Below are 20,220 nucleotides of genomic sequence, written 5' to 3'. Positions count from 1 at the left end.
CCAGGAGGCAGCAGCCGGGGTCAGGCCTGGGGAGAGCGTATCGGCCACGTGTCCTCTCCTCTTCCCCACACGCACAAGGGAGCGTGTCCTGTGGCCAGCCTCCCTCCCGGTGTTAGCTTCTGTTAGCGATTGGCGCAGCCCAGTGAGCAAAACACGCCTGCCTTGAGTAAGATACGTGGAAGTTTTATTGAAACACCCTTCCTACCCCACCCTCCACAAAAAGATGAAAAGTCCATTCGCATCCCTGATTGAGAGAATCCCTTCCCCCTTGAACGACAGGATCATTCTGCTAAACCAGCAGTGGTAGAGAGGGGTAGATCTTATCAGACGCGTTTGAAACACGACAAATGGAGCAGGGAGACGTTTCGAACAGCGTCGATTTGCACAAAGCACATCGAGCTTTCTATGGCGATGTTAACTGAAATTGACTGTCTTTGGATGATTAATGTGAGCTTTGTTCCGGGGGCTGGTGGGCGATGCGCTTGGTGGCAGGCGGTGCTCCCTCCGTTTGACCCTCATGGCATTGGTGCCGTGGGCCACTCCTTAGGTCTGTCTGATCTTCCGCAGCAGAGCCATGGCCTCTGCAGGCCGGCTGGCCAGGGAAGGGCCTCTCAAAAGTTTCTAGTAACTCCCGAATTGCACAGGAAGCCCTGAGCCCTTTCTGTAGCGACAGGCGGCTCAGATTTCATGTCACACAGCCCATATCGTCAACACCACCATCCCCCTGATTGTTTTGTTCTTACCACACTTGTTTTTCAACAGAGAATCCAGGCCAGAGCCTGAACAGACTATTTCAGGAAGTACCGAAACGAAGAAATGGGTCCGAAGGTATGTTGCAGGCAGGTGTTTTTCTTTGCAGTTAGTAAAACCTAGGAAGCAGCATGTCCTTAGCTGTGCATTTGGGTTAAAACTGTGCAGTGTGATTCTGGCCTGGAACCTGATGGAAAAACAGCTAGTAAGTATAAAACAAAGCACGGGCTCAAGTACGCACAGTCCCTCCTGAGCTGCCCGCACTCTACCGGGTGCGGAAGAGGCGAGGAGAGAAAGCGCCCCTAAGAATCAGTCCCCAAGTGCCATCCCAACCCTCCCTCAGGTTCAAATTACACCGTCCCCCCCGCCCTTCTCAGAAGCGGGCAGGAGCGTTAACAATCGTTGCTCTGAGAAAAATCAGGTGGCTGAGTCAGATGACATACTGCTGCTTCCTTGTACTTCCTTTTAACTCTGAACTGTGTTAAAGGTACTACGGAGTGGACAAATTCCAACGAATTCCAAACGTAATCGGTTCTCCTCTGGGCCCCCCTGCGCTCCTTGGTGCTGCATCTTTAAAGGGGCTCCGCCCCCGCGGTCTGCTTGTTTTGCAATGGTTTGGTGTGGCGGTGCTTACTTAGTAAGGTAGCAGAGAATTAAGCTACGATACGTGGAGGGCTTCCAGAAAGAGCCGGGGCCAGCCCCCGGGGCCACAGTAGCTTCCGTGCGTCCGTGCACGTGGCTGCTCTGCAGAGCGTCGCCAGGTGACCGAGGGTCTTGTCCTGGAGGGAGCTCTGCAGGCTACTCGCCTCATTCATAAATTTTTAAAAGACAGCATGTGACCAAAGAGCCGAAATAGGAAGCCTTCATTCTCTTCACCTTGTATGTGCCCATGACTGATAGGTAATCCACCTCGACCCTTCACCTGCATTTCCCATCGTTGCTTTTTGGGGACACCAGCGTCCAACAGACGTGCAGAACCCTGAGCACAGTCCCAGGCCAAAGCAATTGTCGGAGTTGCTTTTAAGTGACTCCCAAACACCACTGCCTTTTTCAGGCCTTCCTCTGGTTTTGTACTGGAGTGGGTGACCTGCTCTCCCTAATCCCTCCCCACGGGTGCCGTCCAGTTGGGGTAACCGTGAGAGCTTGTCCCGCTGGCCAGATGACCCTGACCACCAGGTAGATTCCGCAGGAAGCCCTTCCTGCCCAGGGCCGCAGTACCTGCTGTGAGGTTGCACACCCAGCAGGTACGGGTCAACGGGAGGCCACGCCTGCCTCCTTAACCGTCACCGGCCTCAACTCGGGAGCTATTGATCAGAATGACCTCTTCGTGCAGCCCTGATTTTTGTTGGTTGGTTTGTTTCACATCCGGGTTTGATGTCATGGGTGTGGCTTCTCCCTGCAGGTAACATCACGACCCGGATCCGAGCCTCCGATACCGGATCCGATGAAGCAATCAAGTCCATCCTGGAACAAGCCAAAAGGGAGCTGCAGGTGCAGAAAACTGGTACGGAATCCACTTCTTTGACCACTGTCTTCCAGGGTTAATTAGAAGAATTGTCATGAGTGTCCTGGTTAGCAGTATTTAACTTTAAAAAAAAATAAAGTGAAAACCCCACACAATAGAACGTGTGTTTTCAGGCACTTAGGCAAGTGCAGAGGGGAGCAGAGGTCTGCGTGATCTCTCTTTTTCTTTTTATCACATCACGCCCTAGCATTGACTCAAGAAGGTATCCCTGGCCTAGTTTGTCCTTATACTTACGTGGACAGGTAGTCTGTATCAAATTGCCTTTTTCAAATGCCATACGGGCTTTGTTATTTGGATATATCCTTGACTGAACCCCGAAAAAGGATGGGTGCAAAATAAATCCTAAGCTGCTTCGCAGAACGAACGTTGCTAGGGAGGAGTGGGAAGTTGTAGTAGATGGATGTCCACCTCTGCAGTCAGGCGGCCTCAGGACTCGGCCCTTGGTGCTCCCTGAGAGCTGCCTCGTCCGACAGGAGAGAGCCGCCACGCTTCAGCCTCTCTCTGGCTGAGTTTGACGGCAAGGCACACCGGCCGTAGGTTCAGCTCAGACCTGCTGCCGGAGAGGAGAGCGAGTGCCTGGGTTCTCTTGCTCTAGGGTTCAGCATAGGGACGCGCACCCACCCCGTACCCGTGAAGCCCCTGCTCTGCAGAGCCTCTCCCCTGCAGACCTGGTCACGGGGCTTCCGCCAGGCCTGGTGGCAGGCCACCACCCAGTCCCTCCCCTGGCCACGAGGCCCTTCCCCCAGGCCACCCCACTCCCACATGACTCATTCAGTGGTGAGCCCAGAGCTCCCTTCTGGGAACTAGGCCTGGCCTTGGCATTTTTACCTCCCCTGTCCTATTTAAACTAGGTCCATACCCTTGCCCTGAAAGGCAGATACTGTTATCCTACTGCTGATTCTCAAACTCAGGCTCCAAGTGAGACTTACTAAATGGCAGGTCCTGGGTGGAAACCCAGGTCTCTCAGCTCTTGTCCCAGCACCTCCCCCTCTGCACCCATCTGCCTCCTTACAGGGACCCCAGTGCGGTGGGTGGGAGACCGTCCTGTGAGGCCCTGGGGCCTGACACTGGGGGGACCTTCCATTTGATGTAGTTCTTCCTCTCCAGACCAGGGTTGACATGTAAGCCAGCCCCTCCTCTGGGTGGCTGAACAACCAAGAGGCTTGGCCGGGCCCCCTGACAGGGTGGGAGACAGCCCCGGATCGAGAGCAGAAGGGCCCGGTTTCTCCCGCAGAGCAGTGCTGGTTCTGCCTGCACCCGAGGGTGCTGTGGGGATCGTGCAAGTCCAAGAAGCAGGGCCCTTGGTCAGCCGGTGAAATTAAGTCCTCGAGAGGCCTAAAAGGTTGTCCCTGTTATTTGAAGCATTTTTCAGCCTCATTTAAAGTGGATAAAGAGCTGGATCCTGTGATTCCGTCCCCGAGATGTGAAGGTGTCCACGAGCTGGCGCCACCTGCGGGAGCGTTCAGCCCGGCGCTCCTCAGCCAGGGCCTCGCTCCACAGTCGCCCGGGAGTTGGTCAAAAACGCGGGCTGCTGCAGCCCCACACCTGCTACTCAGGCAGACCCTCCAGGGCTGGGGCCTGGGCATGTGCATTTTAACAAGCCCAGCGGGTGATTCTGGGGCACAGCCCTCGTTAAGGGTCCTCGATCTAACGCACCACCCATCCCAAGCTCACAGATGGAAATCCCGAGGCCCAGCCGTGCCCTCTGAGTCCCCCAAGGTCACAGCCCTGGGTTCCCGGGCCAGGGCCTGGCCACTGTCCCCCCATCGTGGGGCTCACTGTTGCCGGCCACACCACAGTCACCTGCCCAGGGGACAATAAATGTGGGCCAGCCCAAACACGGCCGTGTCTCACTGGAGACTCCGGGCTCACGCTGCAACCCTTAACAGAAAGTACGTCTCTAAAGGTTGACCCAAGCACTACAGTTCTGGAATTTAGCACACGAGAATATCGTTTAGAAATCCTCAGGGGTGATGGCACATCCCTGAGCGTCTGCCCACTTTCCCCGCTCCGCCCACCACACACACTCGGGGATAATGAACCCTTTCAGATGGCGTGAAGTAAAGGCCAGCGGGTCTCAGAGCGGTGGCGTTAGTCCGTCTGTCCCTGCCCGGACAGGATGCACGCGGGGTCCACTGACCGAGGAAATGCTGGTCCAATTCGAGTGGCTTGGTTGTCCCAGAGAATCCGCATTTTGTGGGAGGCCGGGTTAGAAGGAAGCGGAGGGAACAACAGCGAGCTCCCGACCGGAGGGCTCGGGCCCGCCACCACCTCACGCCTGTGTTTGCTCCGTGCAGCAGAGCCCGCCCAGCCTTCGTCCACAGCCGGCGGCGGGAGCTCGGACGACGCCATCCGCTCCATCCTGCAGCAGGCCCGGCGCGAGATGGAGGCCCAGCAGGCCGCCCTCGACCCCGCCTTAAAGCCCGCGCCGCTGTCCCAGGCCGACATCGCCATCCTGACCCCCAAGTTGATACCCTCCTCGCCCATGTCATCCGTGTCCAGCTACCCTCCGCTCGCCCTGTCCTTGAAGAAGCCCCCCTCCGCCCCCGATGCCAGTGCTTCCGCTCTGCCCAACCCCCCGGCCCTCAAAAAGGAGTCCCAGGACGCGCCCGGGCTGGACCTCCAGGGAGCGGCCGAGTCTGCGCAGGGGGTCCTGAGACACGTGAAGAGTGAGCTGGGCCGCAGCGGCGTGTGGAAGGACCACTGGTGGAGCACGGTGCAGCCGGAGAGGAAGAGCGCCGTGCCCCCCGAGGACACCAAGTCGGAAGAAGCCAGCGGCGCCAAGGAGAAAGGTGGTGGCAGCCAGCCGCGGGCCGAGCGCAGCCAGCTCCAGGGACCCTCGTCGTCGTCAGAGTACTGGAAGGAGTGGCCCAGCGCCGAGTCGCCGTACTCCCAGAGCTCGGAGCTGAGCCTGACCGGAGCCAGCCGCAGCGAGACCCCCCAGAACAGCCCCCTGCCCTCCTCCCCGATCGTGCCCATGTCCAAGCCCGCCAAGCCCTCGGTCCCTCCGCTGACCCCGGAGCAGTACGAGATCTACATGTACCAGGAAGTGGACACCATCGAGCTCACCCGGCAGGTGAAAGAGAAGCTGGCCAAGAACGGCATCTGTCAAAGGATCTTCGGGGAGAAGGTAAGGGGTTGGTTCAGGGGCCTGGCTTTTCCCGTCTCTCTGGAGGACGTGGCCATAGCCCCTTTAGTGAGCCACAGAGCAGAAAGGGTCACCCGCCCCCAAGCTTGCGGAGAAGCTGGCCGGTGAATGTTCCATTTGCCGCGTCCCCTTAGGGGCGAGACTCTGGGCTAGGCCCCGTCACCCACCACGCTCCTTTTGACTCCTGGTGACACTGTGAGGGGGCGCTAAAGTCGCCATCTGACAGATAAGGACAGTGAGGCTCAGGGAAGTCATCTACATGCCCCCAGCCGGCCGGTGGCTCAGTTCAAGTCCCACCTCTCTGCCAAGTGTGGCCCAGACGCACCTCCGCAGGCTTTTTTTTGGCCAAAAAAGATCTGAGCCCATAGGGAGACCACCAGTGTGCAGAGAAGCAAAAGGCACAGGATAGGAAAAGCTTGTGTCACGTGATAGGCATAATCGTACCTTTCTCATAACTCAGAAGGCGCTTGGTGAAGCGACCTGCCCAGAATCCATAGCTCATGCGGCCCGGGCCATGCCCACAGCTGGCCCTAAAAGCCCCCATTTCCATGTCTTCCCTCCCAGGCTCATGAAAGTACAGTGGTTTGTGAGTAAGCCCCCCCAGACCCTTTCTGTTCTTGGCACTTCCCGGTAACAGATTCTGGATAATGGGGATTTACCAGGGCCGTAAAATAGAAGATAAACATAATACCCCAGCATCATTTCAGATTCAGTAAGTAATTACTGAGCATAATGAGAAGCACTCCACTCCCCTAAAAGGCAGCCTCCCTGAGGGGCACGTAGCGGGGGCGGTAGTGGCCTCCGAGGGGCCCCACGCAGGGTCTCCGTCCCCTCCTGCATCCCCCCCAGCCCCACACTGTCCTGCCTTCCATTCAGTGTTTGCAGCGTACCGTGCCTTGGATCCTTACAACATCTCATTGTGATCTCTCTGTCCTGATTTTGCAAAAGGTGATGGGGTGGAGAGAAGTGAGGATGAGAATTTAAAGTCCCTTGAAATTTCTAGTTCAGTGTTGTAAAAATATCATTTGAGAACATTTAAATAGACATTTGTGCTCATGCCTTAAATTTAGCAGAGACTTAATAACGTTGAACTTGTTTGGCCCGTGAGTGCAGTTTATTCTGGAACTTGAGAACTTTTCAAAAGAGTGATCGAATGCAGCCCCTAAATATCTCTGGGCTGCATCTGTGTCCTGTGGGGGGTGTTTGTGCCCATACATATGTATGGCCATATGTGAGCGTTCAGAAAACTCGGGCATGTACGTGCAACTTGCCGGTCGTCTGCAGTGAGTCTTACTCCGAGGCTGGCGCCCCCGCCGCCGCCGGCGCGCCTCTGGGCCCCCACTGCAGAGCAGGATGTGGTCAGAGAGAGCAAACCTCTCTACAGGTCAGCCTGGCCCAGCGCCACAAAGACAACTGGCCTCCCGCATCCCGCCAACATCCGCTGCTCCGGCCGCTAAACGGGTCTGTGGCCCCAGCACCTCCACCTTCCGTGACACCACCAAAGAGCAAGATGGTTTCAGCGCTTCCTCCTCAGGGTGTCGGGACGACAGCCCCGCGGCCTCGGCAGGATCGAGGCCCTGGGCAAGATCCCATCCCCTCTCCCTGGGAGCAGATAGCTAGGACTGGAACCGTGGGTTCCCCGTGCCAGGGCATCAGCCCACCGGTGACCTTGAAAGCTGATTCCCCTGCCCCAGGCTGGCGCCATCCACCAGGCAGGGACGGATGGGGCGGGGGCGGGGGTCTGTGCTCAGCCCCTAAAGTGCTCACTGGGTGTCGTCCGTCTCGGCCTCTCCACGGCTCTCTGTGCATCGCTGGCGGATTTTGTGGCCTCGCACTAAATCCTGGCCACTGATGCCATGCCTTTGGTTGCCACTGCAGGTACTGGGCCTGTCCCAGGGCAGCGTCAGTGACATGCTGTCCCGGCCAAAGCCTTGGAGCAAGCTGACCCAGAAAGGCCGCGAACCCTTCATCCGGATGCAGCTCTGGCTCAACGGCGAGCTGGGCCAGGGTGTCCTGCCTGTGCAGGGGCAGCAGGGGCCAGGTAAGGGCGGCCCTGCCCTGGGCGCCTACGGGTGGGGGCGGGGAAACATACGCGGGGAGGCCGCGAGCTGCCCCCTTCCTGCACAACCTGTTGCCATGAGACCGACTTCAGTTTTGAGGGGAGAGAAGATTGTGCCTAGCTAATTTTATAAGCAGTGGAAAATGAGTTACTAATTAAGAAAATGCTGTTTATACATAAATATAAGTAAAAGTCAAGTAGCTAAATCAGGGAATCAGGAGAGGAAATCAGCCAAAGGCACAGAGGTGAGAGATAGAACGGGCTCCGGCTTCCACCTGCTCCCGACCGGGGGGTCCCGGCTTTTCCCTGGCAGAGCAGTGTCTGCCTGCATGGCCCCGAGTTCTGGCCACCCCCTGGAAGGAGTGGGACCTTTGGGGCCCTTACGCTGTCCCCGCCCCGCTGCGCTGGGTGCATTAGGAAGCTTTAAGCACCTGGGGTTTGTTTCCTCATTTAATTGTAACCCTTTGTCTTATTTAGTTCTCCATTCTGTGACGTCACTACAGGACCCCCTGCAGCAGGGCTGTGTGAGCTCAGGTAACCAGCTGATTTCTGTTGTCTTGTGTGAAATATTTCCCTCCCCTGTACATTTTCCTGTCCTCTGGTCTGTAGCCGGGAGACTCAGAGGATCCCTGGCTCTGGATCTGAAAACACCGTATCCCGTTGGCACGCTAGGTTCTCGTGGTCCTAGTTTCTAATGGAGACCAGGAGAGTCGACAGCTGAGTGAGGGTTTCCTCCAGCGTTTTCCCGCTCACCACCAAAGTCTTTCATCGGTCTGTGGCTTCTAGGTGTGCAGGCCTGGGGGCTGGGGTCCAAGTCAGAGACAGATTCTGTACCCGGGGGGGCTTCCATATGAATGGGAGGGGACAGGATCGGGTGCATGATGCTCCCCCAGCAAGGTCATGGCGGGGAGAAGTTGAGTCCATCTGGAAGAACTTGGGGCCACCTTCAAGCAGGAAGGCTGGAGAAGAAGCAAGCGGCCGGCAGGGTCACGGAAAGGAGATGGCAGAGGGCCCCTGGGAGCCGTTTGGGGTGTGAATGGATACAGAGCCAGTGATGTCCGGAAGAGTGGGGCTGAGGATGCGAATCCAGCTGGGAGGCGGGTTGAGGTGGGGGCGCCTGGAGTGCCCGCCGGCTGGGACCCTCACCTCATCTGAAGCCCCGAGGTCTCTGAGGCGGCATCTCTGCCCTGTGGACCCCTTGCGGCGGCACCGTGCTCCCGGACCTCCTCGCGTGTCCTCCCCGCGCTCCCGCTAGCGCAGAGCTTGGCTCACCCAGCTTCCAGGAACAGCCAGCATCTTGAGCTGCTCCTCGTTTTTCCTTTATTTTTCTAAACATGTTGATTAGTCTCCATATCCCATTGATTCATTGAAAACACAAACAAAGCTAAGTGAGGAGCGTGAAGCCCGCCAGCCCGCTGCAAGTTTTACGAGGGGAAACATGTGTAGCACGGGGAACAGCTGGGCGGCAGCGGCCGTTACCGCTGCGAGATGCCAAACCCACGCACAGATGCAGCCCGAGCGGGGCGCTTGCCGCAAAGTTCCCGGCTGAGCTTGTGCTCGGGGTGTTCCCGATTTGAATTTGACCAAAATGGGGGTGCGGAAGGCCATATCGTACCTGGATCGTTGGTCTCCTTGGCTGGACATCTATGTGGAGAGCTTTGTCCACCCGCAGAAGGATCCCAGGTACTTCCTTCTCGCGTCATTTCTGGGTCGCTCAGTTTCGTTAGCAAGCCCCAGAGAACTCACCCGGCCCTGGCTGGCCTTCCAGATGCATCAGGGCAAATAATGCACAGAGTCGTTTGTGTCAGAGCTTTGCAGACATTTGCGTGGAAAATCAGCCTTGCCTCTTACTCCCGCAGAAGGCTGGCCTCCCCTTAAGCCCTCCGAGAGTATTTGCTGCCCCACCAGAGTCAGGACTAAACTTGGCAGGATGTGACGAACGTTTTTTAGATCAAAATCGCTTATTCCTAAATAAAACGTGAAGTCTCCTGCAGTTCCAGGTCAGTTATGATCGATGCCAAAATCTCCTCCATGTGCGAACAAATCCTTAAAAAGAATGGCCTTTCGCTCTTTCATCGAACGGCAGGTAGTTGCTACCCTGTTGGAACTTCCATCGTCACATTCCCAGCGTGGGAAAACCACGCCGGGCTCCTCAGAGGGACGTAAATGGTATTTGTAAGATATCGGATTACTTTATAAAATAAAGCGATGCATAGAACTCGTGGAGAGTCTGCAGATTGGCGGAGGCAGGGAGCCTCTGGATAAAAGTGAGCACTGAAGAACTTCTCAGTGGTTTCTGTGAAGAGGTAGCAGGCGGGTCTCTCCCTGTGTCTCCTCAGCCAGACGGGAGACGGATTGCAGACCGTTTCACCCACCATGCCCGTTGTCAGTCAGCAAGAGGGAATCCGTAGAAACAATAAGGATGATGATTGTGGAGAGAAATGGAAAAATATTTCATATATCCTAGGAAAATAAAATTTTTTTAAGATTTATTTATTTAGTTTAGAGAGTGCACACGCATGCGTGCAAGTGTGGGGAGGGGAGGCGGGCGGAGGAAGAGAGAGAATCTCCAACAAACTCCCCACCGAGTGCGGAGCCGGATGCGGGGCTCGATCCCAGGACCCTAAGATCATGACCTGAGCCCAAACTAAGAGTTGGACACTCAACTGACTGAGCCACCCAGACACCCCTAAACTTTTTAATATCATGATGGTAGCTAAGCCAAAATGTTTCTCTGGATTGGCAAAGACTGGAAAGTCCTTGTCAAAACAAGAAGGACGATTATCACAGTGGCAAGATTGTGGGTAGTAGTTTTCCTTGTTTGAAATTTCTTTACTATCAGTGTTATCCTTTCAAGAGTATTTCTAAAAATCAAAGTAGCTGAGCTTTTCAGTATGTGGAATTTAGATTCGAAAAACAGAATTATTTTACGATGATGAGTATTGGTAAATCGTCAGGATGGATGCCCATAGGAGACTCCAGAATCTTCCCCGACAGAGTAGAGAATCAGTGTCTCTGAGGAGAGCTTCAGCAATGCTGCCCCAAAGGTACGGTAGTGAAGCCCCCAGTTCTAGGATTTCCCCAGGATTCTGCTTCTCTGTTCTCACCATGGCTACCACGGAATCCTTCCAAGAGGCCCCCTGGACCTAGAAAGATGCTGTCCTTGGTCATGGCTCCTCGAGGCCTGTGTCGAAGGCGGCTCAGCATGGTAGAACCAGCTGCCTGCGGGAAGATCAGTCCAACCCTGGGTTGGTTGGTTCCTGAACATCGGCGAGAAGCGCCCATCGTGTGAGCCTCCAGGCCTCTGAGCTGGCCTGGTGGTGAGGGTAGCCTCCCAAGTGTGGAAGGACTCTGGAAGACTGGCCTTCTGTCCACAGCCCTTCAGTGAGATAGGTATGGTCTCAGAGCAGAGAATGAGAGGGCCCAGTGTAGGGCTCTGTGCTCAGTTACCATGGCGATAAGGTGCCCACGAGTAGAGTGGTCTCACTCATCTGAACAGCAAACTGCTGACGCAAGAATCTGTTTGCCTCACTAAAGAATTCCTGTCTGCCTCTTTCTGCCCGGCGCTGTCACCCCTCAGGGTCTCTGTTTTCCTTAATGATCTGTATGTCAAGCTCGCTGATGAGTTTTACAACGAGAGAGAGACTGAACTTTGAATTACATCACCAGTTCCTTTTGGTGACCGGAACCATTCCTGAATGTTCCTTTGATGATCTGAGCGTTGGGGCGACAGCCTTGGACATTCAGGAAGGTTGATGCCCTTTTCTGCTGGTGACCTGTGCTTTTTCTTGGACGCTGTGGGGGCCTTGATGAAGAATCAGGAGAGTAGGGAGTTCCGTGCCAATCACATGAGTACCTTTAAAAGTAGGCGGGGGGGGCGGTTAAAGGCCAGAACTTCCGATCAGATGCTTGTTAATGTATTCCAGGCAGTCTAGTCCTCTGCAAACATTTTTGAGTTGGCTTCTTTCAAAGTTCCCAGTGTCTTGGGGAGGGGCGTCTGCAGTTCTATCCAGGGTCGTCTTTGATCGAAGATGGCAAACGTATTTAAAGGTGGAGTTGACGGGGAGGCCTTTGGGGATTGATTCTCCACGTCTTCCTTTTGTCTGTCTTCCATCCCAGGTATCGAGCATCAGCCGACCTCACACTGCTCAGCAATCGCGGGGCTCTGGGGAAGCCAAGAAAGCACTTACAGAAGGGGTGGGGCTGTGAGGCTTGTTTTCTCTGAGTGGGGCCTGCTCTCCATGCTTATCAGGCAGCAGGCTTTTTTAAAGAAAAGAAAACCTTGAGGTTCAAGGAAGGGAGTTGCATGCGTGCATACGTATAGCTAGGTAGGTAGGTAGGTACGTAGATCAGTAGGTAGATACGATCTAGTAAACCACTGGATTTTTTTTTTTTTCCATTTTCCTTCCCTGAAGCTCATTTCATATTCACAGTTCCTTGGTGTGATTAATCTTTTTGCCCCAAGGGAAGGAAGGAGACTAGAGGCAATCTAAAAGGGGCAGAAAAAAAAGGGGGGGGGACAGATTTCCCTGGATGCGACGTCAGTCATTACATTACAGAGAACAAGCGCGCTCCGCTTTGTACGCGAGAGCATTTGGTTACTGTAGCTAATAAGCTTCCACCCCGGCCTCAGATGGATTATTGCAAACTGTCTAAGCGATAGGGTGGCCCAGCCTCCTCGGATTAATTCTAAAACATCCAGCTTTTTTCCCAATGTGTCAGTCAGGGACTGTGGGTTCCAAGTCTTCTCCCCCCGTGGAGAATTCCATGGCTCCGTGTCACTGTTCTCGGTCAGCAGGGCATCAGCTGCCTCTTGAGGGGACAGCTGCTGCAGTGTCTTGAATGTGGGTGGTCTCACATGTGCCCCCTCGCTGACATGATGGCCACGGGCTGGGTGCTGTACGTGGCCTCATGCACCCAGGAGAGTCCCGTGGCCACAGCCCCTGGTGAGGGACAGGCTGACATTCCTTTGTAATATGCATAATGACTCTCGTTTCGTGCCCGTGAGATGACCAGGAAAATATGTCCAGGGTTTTAGCGCTTTGAACTCAGCAATAGGATTCTCATGCAGGCATTTGGATAGCGTGTTAATAGGAAAAGGAGGGGCTAGTTGCACCCCCCAGAAGATTCCATGGCACTGTCTAAAACTCATCATCCAGCGCCTTAGACTAGACTTGATTTGATTTTTTTTCCCCTTTTCTTTTCTTTTTTTTTTTTTTAAGATCTTATTTATTTATTTGAGAGAGAGAAAGAGCATGAGCGGGGGGAGGGACAGAGGGAGAAGCCGGCTGAGCAGGGAGCCCAACATAGGGCTCGATCCCAGGACCTGCGCCAAAGGCAGACGCTTAACTGACTGAGCCACCCAGGCGCCCCCTTCTCTTCTCATCAGAATAAATCGACAATAGTAACTGCTGGTTTTCTCCAGAAAGAATTACTCTAACTCCTGAAAAGATATGTATATAACTGACTTATACATAGCCACAGACAACAGACAGACAAAGGAGAATTCTGGAAGGCCACGTGTTAACCAGAAAGTGCCCCTCCCTGAGCCAGCGGCTGCTGCTCGTCCTTGGACGTGGAGCTCAGCCTTGCGCGCCCGCTCATCATCGCCAAGATGTGGTGACACAATGGCTTTCAGAAGACTCCGTTCATTTCTTTCTTTCTTGGTTGAAACCTCCATGAGGATGCTTTTATTATATCAAGAATGCCATAATAAAGAAATAACTGCCTCTTCTAAGGTCAGAAGAGACAGGTTTCGGGATGCAGGTGCCTCCCTTCCTGTTGTCTGTCATCGGGCAGGTGTGGGCGCAGGCCCCGCAGTGCTGACGGGGCCCCAGTGAGGGGCTGGGTCGTGCAGGGCCGAGGCGCCAGGGAGGAGGACATTACAGATGGAGCTCTGCGGGCGGGAGGGTCATAGCCGGGGAAGAACGTGCATGCGTGGAACGTTTGCAAAAGGTGAGAAGCCCCTTGTTCAGAGGGCTTTTTTTTTTTTTTTTTCCTTTTAAAATGACAGCAGGGGGCGCCTGGCCGGCTCAGTTGGTGGAGCGTGTGATTCTTGATCTCGGGGCTGTGGGTTTGAGGCCCACGTTGGGTGTAGAAATTACTTAAAAATAAAATATTTTTTAAAATAATAATAATAGGGGCGCCTGGGTGGCTCAGTCAGTTAAGCGTCTGCCTTCGGCTCAGGTCATGATCCCAGGGTCCTGGGATCAAGCCCCGCATCGGGCTCCCTGCTCGGCGGGGAGCCTGCTTCTCCCTCTACCAACCTCTCCCCCTGCTTGTACTTTCTCTCTCTCTCCCTAATAAATAAATAAAATCTTTAAAAAAATAAATTAAATAATACCAGAGTGACGGGAGGAAAGTGGATGCTGGGGGAATTTTGTCTCTCCTGTGTGTAACTGCTGTTGTGCTGGCCAGAGGCTTGTGTAGTAAGAAGGAAAGTGCAGACGCGGGACGGACAGAGGCGCCTTGCTCTTTTTGGGTGACCTTGGCGACCTGCCCCTGGCGGTGTTGGGCCTGGGATGCTGGCCTGCTGCCTCTCGTCCCGAAGTGCTGCTTCCCCCGCCAGTGGCTCTTTCTCAAGTGGAGGTGGGCCTGAGGAGTGTATGCTCCAGAGCCAGCCAGGCCTGAAACCCCCAGCCCCGGCAGGCCTTAGGGAACTTCCCACCAGGGCCTAGAAAGTTCCTTGCTCACCTTGGGTGCAGTGCCGTAACTTGTTCTTCCAAGAACGAGGGGTCTCCCCGTGCCTGCCAGGATGGTCAAGGAAACTGTGCTCTGTGCGTTTCCTTCTAATTAATGTCTTTCCAAAATTGTCAACCTTATCTCGGCTAAGCTCGGGTGAGAAGGGGTTTGGTTGTACTACAGCTAATCCTTCGAGAGTGACGAGATGCAGGCTGGGGCACAGCAAGCCCACAAGGGCCTCAGGGGGGGTCCCCCTCCCAGCCGGCATGCCACAGGACAGGAGGCTGTCCTCTCACAAATTCCCTCAAAATGTGACTCGTCGGGATCACCTCCCCCTCGTGCTCGTGCCCATGCTGCTTTTCAGCTCTCGTAGCCACTGGGACTATTGTGGGATTCGTCGCGGGGGACCAGTCACGTGAAGCAGCCCTACTACAACATTAACACAGGAGGGCAGGGGAGAGTGGAGGCCCAGCCCTGCCTGCCCTCCCCTGGAGCATGCTGTACCTGAAAGCCCCGCAGAGGCCTCCCTGGGCAGCCAGCACTGAGCAGGCAGGCCACTTGGGGTTTGCTCTCAAGCAGATGTCGGCCTCACCGTTCCCGGGAAAGGCTTTTCTGGCATAAAGTGGGATTTGCCACCATGCCTCTACCAAAAGAAAGAGGGGAGAGAATTAGAGTAACTCAAAATAAGAGATTTATTTGACTTTCTTAAAAATTATGATTTGTGGGGTTTTCTTGAATAAACGAAGTGCACCATGATTATAAAAAGGCAAGATTTCGAAGGACTTACACCTTTTTTTAGAAATAAGTCGCCCACCTTCCCTAATCCCCCAGGTCCCCAACCGCCCTCCCCAGAGATGATCCTGTTCCCGGTTTCCTGTACCCTGTCCCTATATCTAGATACTGTTCCAAACAGAAGGGAGCATGCAGGCCTCAAGGTCCTGTGCCTTGCTCTTCTCAACTAGCAATATATGGTAGAGACTTTCTAGGCTAGTACACAAAGAATTTCCTCCTCTTTTTACAGCCATAGGAAATCCCGTATCTGGATATATACCGTATTTCATTTAACCAATCACTAGTGAGAGAGATGTAAACTATTTTTTTTTTAAAGATTTTATTTATTTATTTGAGAGAGAGAATGAGAGAGAGCACATGAGAGGGGTAGGGTCAGAGGGAGAAGCAGACTCCCTGCCAAGCAGGGAGCCCGATGCGGGACTCGATCCAGGGACTCCAGGATCACGACCTGAGCCGAAGGCAGTCGCTTAACCAACTGAGCCACCCAGGAGCCCGAGATGTAAACTATTTTTAACATGGGGCGCCTGGGTGGCTCAGTCGGTTAAGCGTCTGCCTTCGGCTCAGGTCATGATCTCAGGGTCCTGGGATCGAGCCCCACGGGGAGTCTGCTTCTCCCTCTCCCTCTGCCCCTCCCCCCACTTGTGCACGCACGCTCTCTCTCTCTAATAAATAAAATCTTTTTTTAAATAAATAAATAAATTACTTTTAACAGCAAAACCTAAGAAACTGTCCCACAGTCAGCGGCCTCGAGCGTCCGTGAGCAGCAATGAGACGAGGCAGGCTCGGCGGACTGCCAAGGGCTCATCTGGCCTCTGCCAATGAGCGGTTGTGTGGCCTCAGGCAAGTGACTCCATCTCCCTGAGTGTTGGTGTCTTCTATAAAGGAGAGAAGACAGTCCCTGTCTCCTAGGCTGTTGGGAGGTTTGAACAACTTTGTGTACAGAAGCCTCTGGAACAGGCTGGCACAGAGGAAACGCTATTTGAACCTTTACTTCTGCTGCTACAACCAGTACCATTCTACGCTGCTTCGAGTGTGCGTGGAGAGCTGCAGGGTCATACACGTGCACACCCCAATGTCAGGCCTCTGGCTTTAAAACAGGAAAGAAGTCCAGCCACTCACTCCTTGGGTGGAGCTTTGTCGAGCGCAAACGTCGCTGGGTCGCCGCTGGCTCCACGGGCCCGCCAAAGGAGGACCTGCGCACAGCTCTCCAGACTCTTGGCTTCTCTGAAATGCCATCCGTCTTCGGAAGTTGCCCGTCCATCTACCATTGTGTAAAGTTGACCCCAAATCCTGAGCTTCCAGAATAAGACTGCAGGTTATCGCTCATGCCATCTGGAGCAAACCGTTCTGGAACCAGGCCATCTTGTCAGGATATAGGGGTGACTGTCGGCACAGGTGAGCGACAATACCATCCCCCTCTGTGCCAGCACACCCCGACTCTCCTTTCGGAGAAAGCCCTTGCAGGCCCTGGTCACGGGCCTCTGGACACGTCTGCCTTCTCTCCCCTTTAGACTTTCTTCGGAAAACAGAATTTACAGTACATTGGGCATTCAGTGCAAGAAGCAAAAGTAGGTCATAGGAGCAAACGAGGACTTGGGTTTTCAGTGGTTTGGTTCTAGGGAAGGCTGAAGAAAGCTTAAATGCCTAAACATCTTCAAGTAGTTTTAAAAAGGTGGTAGGAATAAAATGAGGAAACTCATATATTTGTGTCTCTCATGTGCTGGGCACAGTGCTAACACCTTTAATCCTTCATCAGTAAGTGGAAATGATTTCCCCCATCTTACGGATGGAGAACACCAAGGCCCAGAGATGAGAGGTGATTTGGCCCCAGTCAAGAAGATGGAAAAGGCAAGAAAATGGTCCTGAGACCAGCGGCCCAGCTTGGGTCCAGGCGAGCTGTCACTCACGCCTGAGGGCTCAGTCCCCCCCACCATGGGGGAGGGGTTGGTCCTTGGAACTATGCTCAGAGAGAAGTCAAGGCCACATTTCAAACCAGGGAACAAAACTGGGCTCAAATTACACATTTGAACAAATAGAAAAAAGCAGATCCAAGATAAAAGACAGTAAAAAATCCGATACCTCCGTTACCCTGGGATGCATCCCTTGTATTTCAGCCAGGAGCTGGGCAAGAGAAGAGGAGAGAACCCAGGGACAAGTCAGTGGCAGAGTCAGACCCAACTCTATGAAGTTTTGCGATGGAACATATATAATCCATCCGGCCTGTGAGACGGGTCCATGCTGCTTTGAAACCCTTCCCATCTACATCCAAGGAAAATACACACGGTGGCCCAGGGCCCTCTCCCTTGCTGAAGGACAGACCCGCCCTTTGGCTGTCTTGCCCTCTCCCTGCCGGCGGCCCTGAGCTGGCCCGGCCTCCCCTGGCGCCCCAGCCCCATGCACGCTGGCCCTTGGGCCATGTCAGGGTCCTCACGAGGTGTGAGGAGGGCATCTCAGAGAGCGAGCCAGGAGACTCCATCACCGGCCTCATCTTGATTTTGTGTTTTGTTCTTCCCTTTGGAAGTGGATTCCCTAAATATAGCCCGAGTCTGAATTGGCAGATGTTGGATTTGTCCTTTACAAGAGGACCAAAATTAGTCTGTCATTTGGCACCTAAATAAGGCAGCCAAACTGCCTTTGTACCAACTTTGCGACAAGGAGGGACTGAAGTTGCAGCATTTTGTCTGACAAACTTTCTTGGAAGCTGTTCGCAGCACCTCTGAAGCCCAAAGCTGGGGGGAGAGGGAGAGAGAGGACGCCGAGTCCAGAGGGCCGTGCCTTCCTCCTGGCTAGACCTGCTCGGCCCCGAGCCTCACGGTTAGCTTTGTTCCACGTGGTTGAAATACCTCCTGAAATCGGAAGAGAGAATCAATACTCCACCGAAACAGCAACCGGAGAGAACAGCCGTGGTTCCTCTGTTTTGGGGAGGAAAAGAACAATCTGTCCAGAGTGCCTGGAGCCGGGTGAGGAGAGGGGCTCCCCAGGGGCAGCAGAAAGATGTTATAATCAATTACCACATCATAACACTGATGTATGATAATTACGGAGTGTTTCTCCTGAGATAGTGCTGCGTTTGGCTGGGATACAGTTCTTTCATGGTCCACTGCCTGATTAATATGCAAATAATAGGCTGATTGCATGGTGAATGCAGAAAATGAGTTCGCTGATAACGTGAGCACTGAAGCAGGAAGATGATAAATTACTTTTACTGACTGTCCTGCATTAAGTACCCTTTCTCAACAATTTCATCACAAATTAAGTAAAGCAGTATGGAGAGATTAGGAGGATGTGTAAAATAACGCACCTTAATAGCTTTCCTAGTACCATCTCGGACGGCGGAGATGTTACTGGTTCTGCCCCGCACGACCCGGTGCCGTGTCGGCTCACCCACCCGCGTCCGGATGGAAAGCCGAGGCGCAGCCCACCACACCGGCCTGTTCGGCGGCTGCCATCAGCCCTGGATCCTCTAAGGAACATTCCGTCACAGCCCAAACATCATTACCCACACGCCAGGCTGCCTGGCGGTGTTATTGAGAGGGGACGGGCTGCTCTTGGGGCGGACGCTCGAGCCTCTGCACAGATGGGCACTCCGAAGCCTGTGGTCCCCCAGGGTGCCTGGGGGAAGGAGAGTTTCTGAGCTGCAGGCCTAGAAGGCTCAGGAACAAAACCATATTCAAAACCACCTCTTCGAAATCTGGGAAAATTAATTCCGCTCTCAACACAGCGTGTGTGACCTGTCCGCCAGGGAACGTGGCTGTCGGTGAAGGCCAGGCAGGTTTGCCCAAAGCCAGAAAGGAAGCCTGGAGAAAAAGAGAGGACACGGGCGTGCGGGCGCACACGCTCACTCACGCTCACACAGTGATTAATCTTTGATTACAGCAAAGCAATTTAACTAGAGGGTTTGTTTTTTCCCATCTCGGTAATATATATTTAGCCTGTTTGTATGACATACATTTTCTCTTAATGCACAGGGACGCATTGATAAGTGTTCATACACACAGCTGGTTCAGTAATAAGGTTATTGAAGGTAATTTGAAAGCATTATTTCTAAATCAGTATGGATCTGCAGAAAAGCTGGAAACCGGGTGAGCACCAAGCTCCTGAAGCAGGGCCAAGTGTGTCGCCCAGTGCAGCTTCTGCAGCTTTGCCAGGCTGAGTTCACTACAAAAGACGAATTGTAATTTAAGGAGCGTTTTTAATTTTGAACTGAATTAAATGAACGTTGAATTCCCAAACTCGCCTTTGATGTGCGTGTTCCCTTCAGAGCTTATAAAACATGCACTAGAAATATGAGGATCCCTGAGAGAGGGCAGACGGACGCCCCAAATCTTCCAGGCAGGACGGCGCCGCCTGGGTCAGCCTAGGATTGCGGAGAACGTCTCTCCCCCCATATGCTTTCCCAGTTTGGGGAGAAAAGAGAGTGAAAAACCACCTCAAGAGTGAGGGAAGTGCCCGGTTGCACAAGATGGTGTCTGATGGGAGGAGCCGAGCATCCGTAGATCTCCAAGTGACAGAGGCAACATGTCCCGCACCCCCGGGTGCTGTGCGCCCGGCTGAGGTGACCAGCTAAGGACGGTCCTGCTGCCTCCCACCGTGGGCCCACCGCCACTGCCAGACCCAAGAACTCAACACCCCCCTCCGGTGAAATGCACCCAACCTTGGACTCAGCCTTGTCTCCCCAGAACTGCTCCCTTCAGTGACTAGCACCCCGCGCCCACCCCCGCCCGTCGTCTAAGCCAAAGTCTGGCAGTCCATCTCCATCCTTCTCTTCCTCTTACGCACCCTCCCAAACACGCTCATGTGCACGCACGCACACACGCACACACACAGTTTCTATTTCCTAAGTGTCTCTCGGATTCTTTTGCTTCCCAGGCCCGTGGTCCCCACCCTGGAGCACGCCTCAGAGCCTTCTTTCCAGATGGCACATCCGGCTGCCCTCCACTGCCCCCCCCCCCCCGCGGCCCCTTCCCTTCTTAGTGTGTGACCCGGCCCACCCAGGCTCAGCTTCCATGTCACGGTGACACCTGCCCCCCCAAGCGCCCCCGCCCTGCTCTCGTCTCAGGGTCTTTGTGACCATGACTTGCTTCATGACATCTGCCCGGCTCCCCACTGTGCCCCATCCCCTAGCACCCTGCCTGGCACTTAGAAGGGCCCCCTCACTGAATGAAAGACACAGGCCCTCTCTTCTTCAAGTGGCTTAGAGGTCAAGTTTGGGGAGGTAAGCTATACATGGCCCAAGTTAAGTAACAACCTTACTTTTATGGGGGG

General features: G+C 54.1%; 1 protein-coding gene across 1 annotated transcript in view; it reads left to right on the top strand.

The window, feature by feature from the left end:
• Positions 1 to 20,220, top strand: part of CUX1 (cut like homeobox 1) — a 252,534-nt gene that overhangs the window by 211,234 nt on the left and 21,080 nt on the right. The window contains exons 16-20 of the mRNA XM_044915279.1: positions 763 to 828; positions 2,153 to 2,254; positions 4,573 to 5,405; positions 7,302 to 7,464; positions 7,960 to 8,016. Coding sequence (XP_044771214.1) covers positions 763 to 828; positions 2,153 to 2,254; positions 4,573 to 5,405; positions 7,302 to 7,464; positions 7,960 to 8,016 — 1,221 coding nt within the window. The remainder of the gene's footprint in view (positions 1 to 762; positions 829 to 2,152; positions 2,255 to 4,572; positions 5,406 to 7,301; positions 7,465 to 7,959; positions 8,017 to 20,220) is intronic.

Source organism: Neomonachus schauinslandi, chromosome 5 (genome assembly GCF_002201575.2).
Source record: "Neomonachus schauinslandi chromosome 5, ASM220157v2, whole genome shotgun sequence".
Lineage (NCBI taxonomy): Eukaryota > Metazoa > Chordata > Mammalia > Carnivora > Phocidae > Neomonachus > Neomonachus schauinslandi.
The sequence above is the reverse complement of the archived record's forward strand: the minus strand, read 5'-3'. Positions and strand labels throughout refer to the sequence as shown.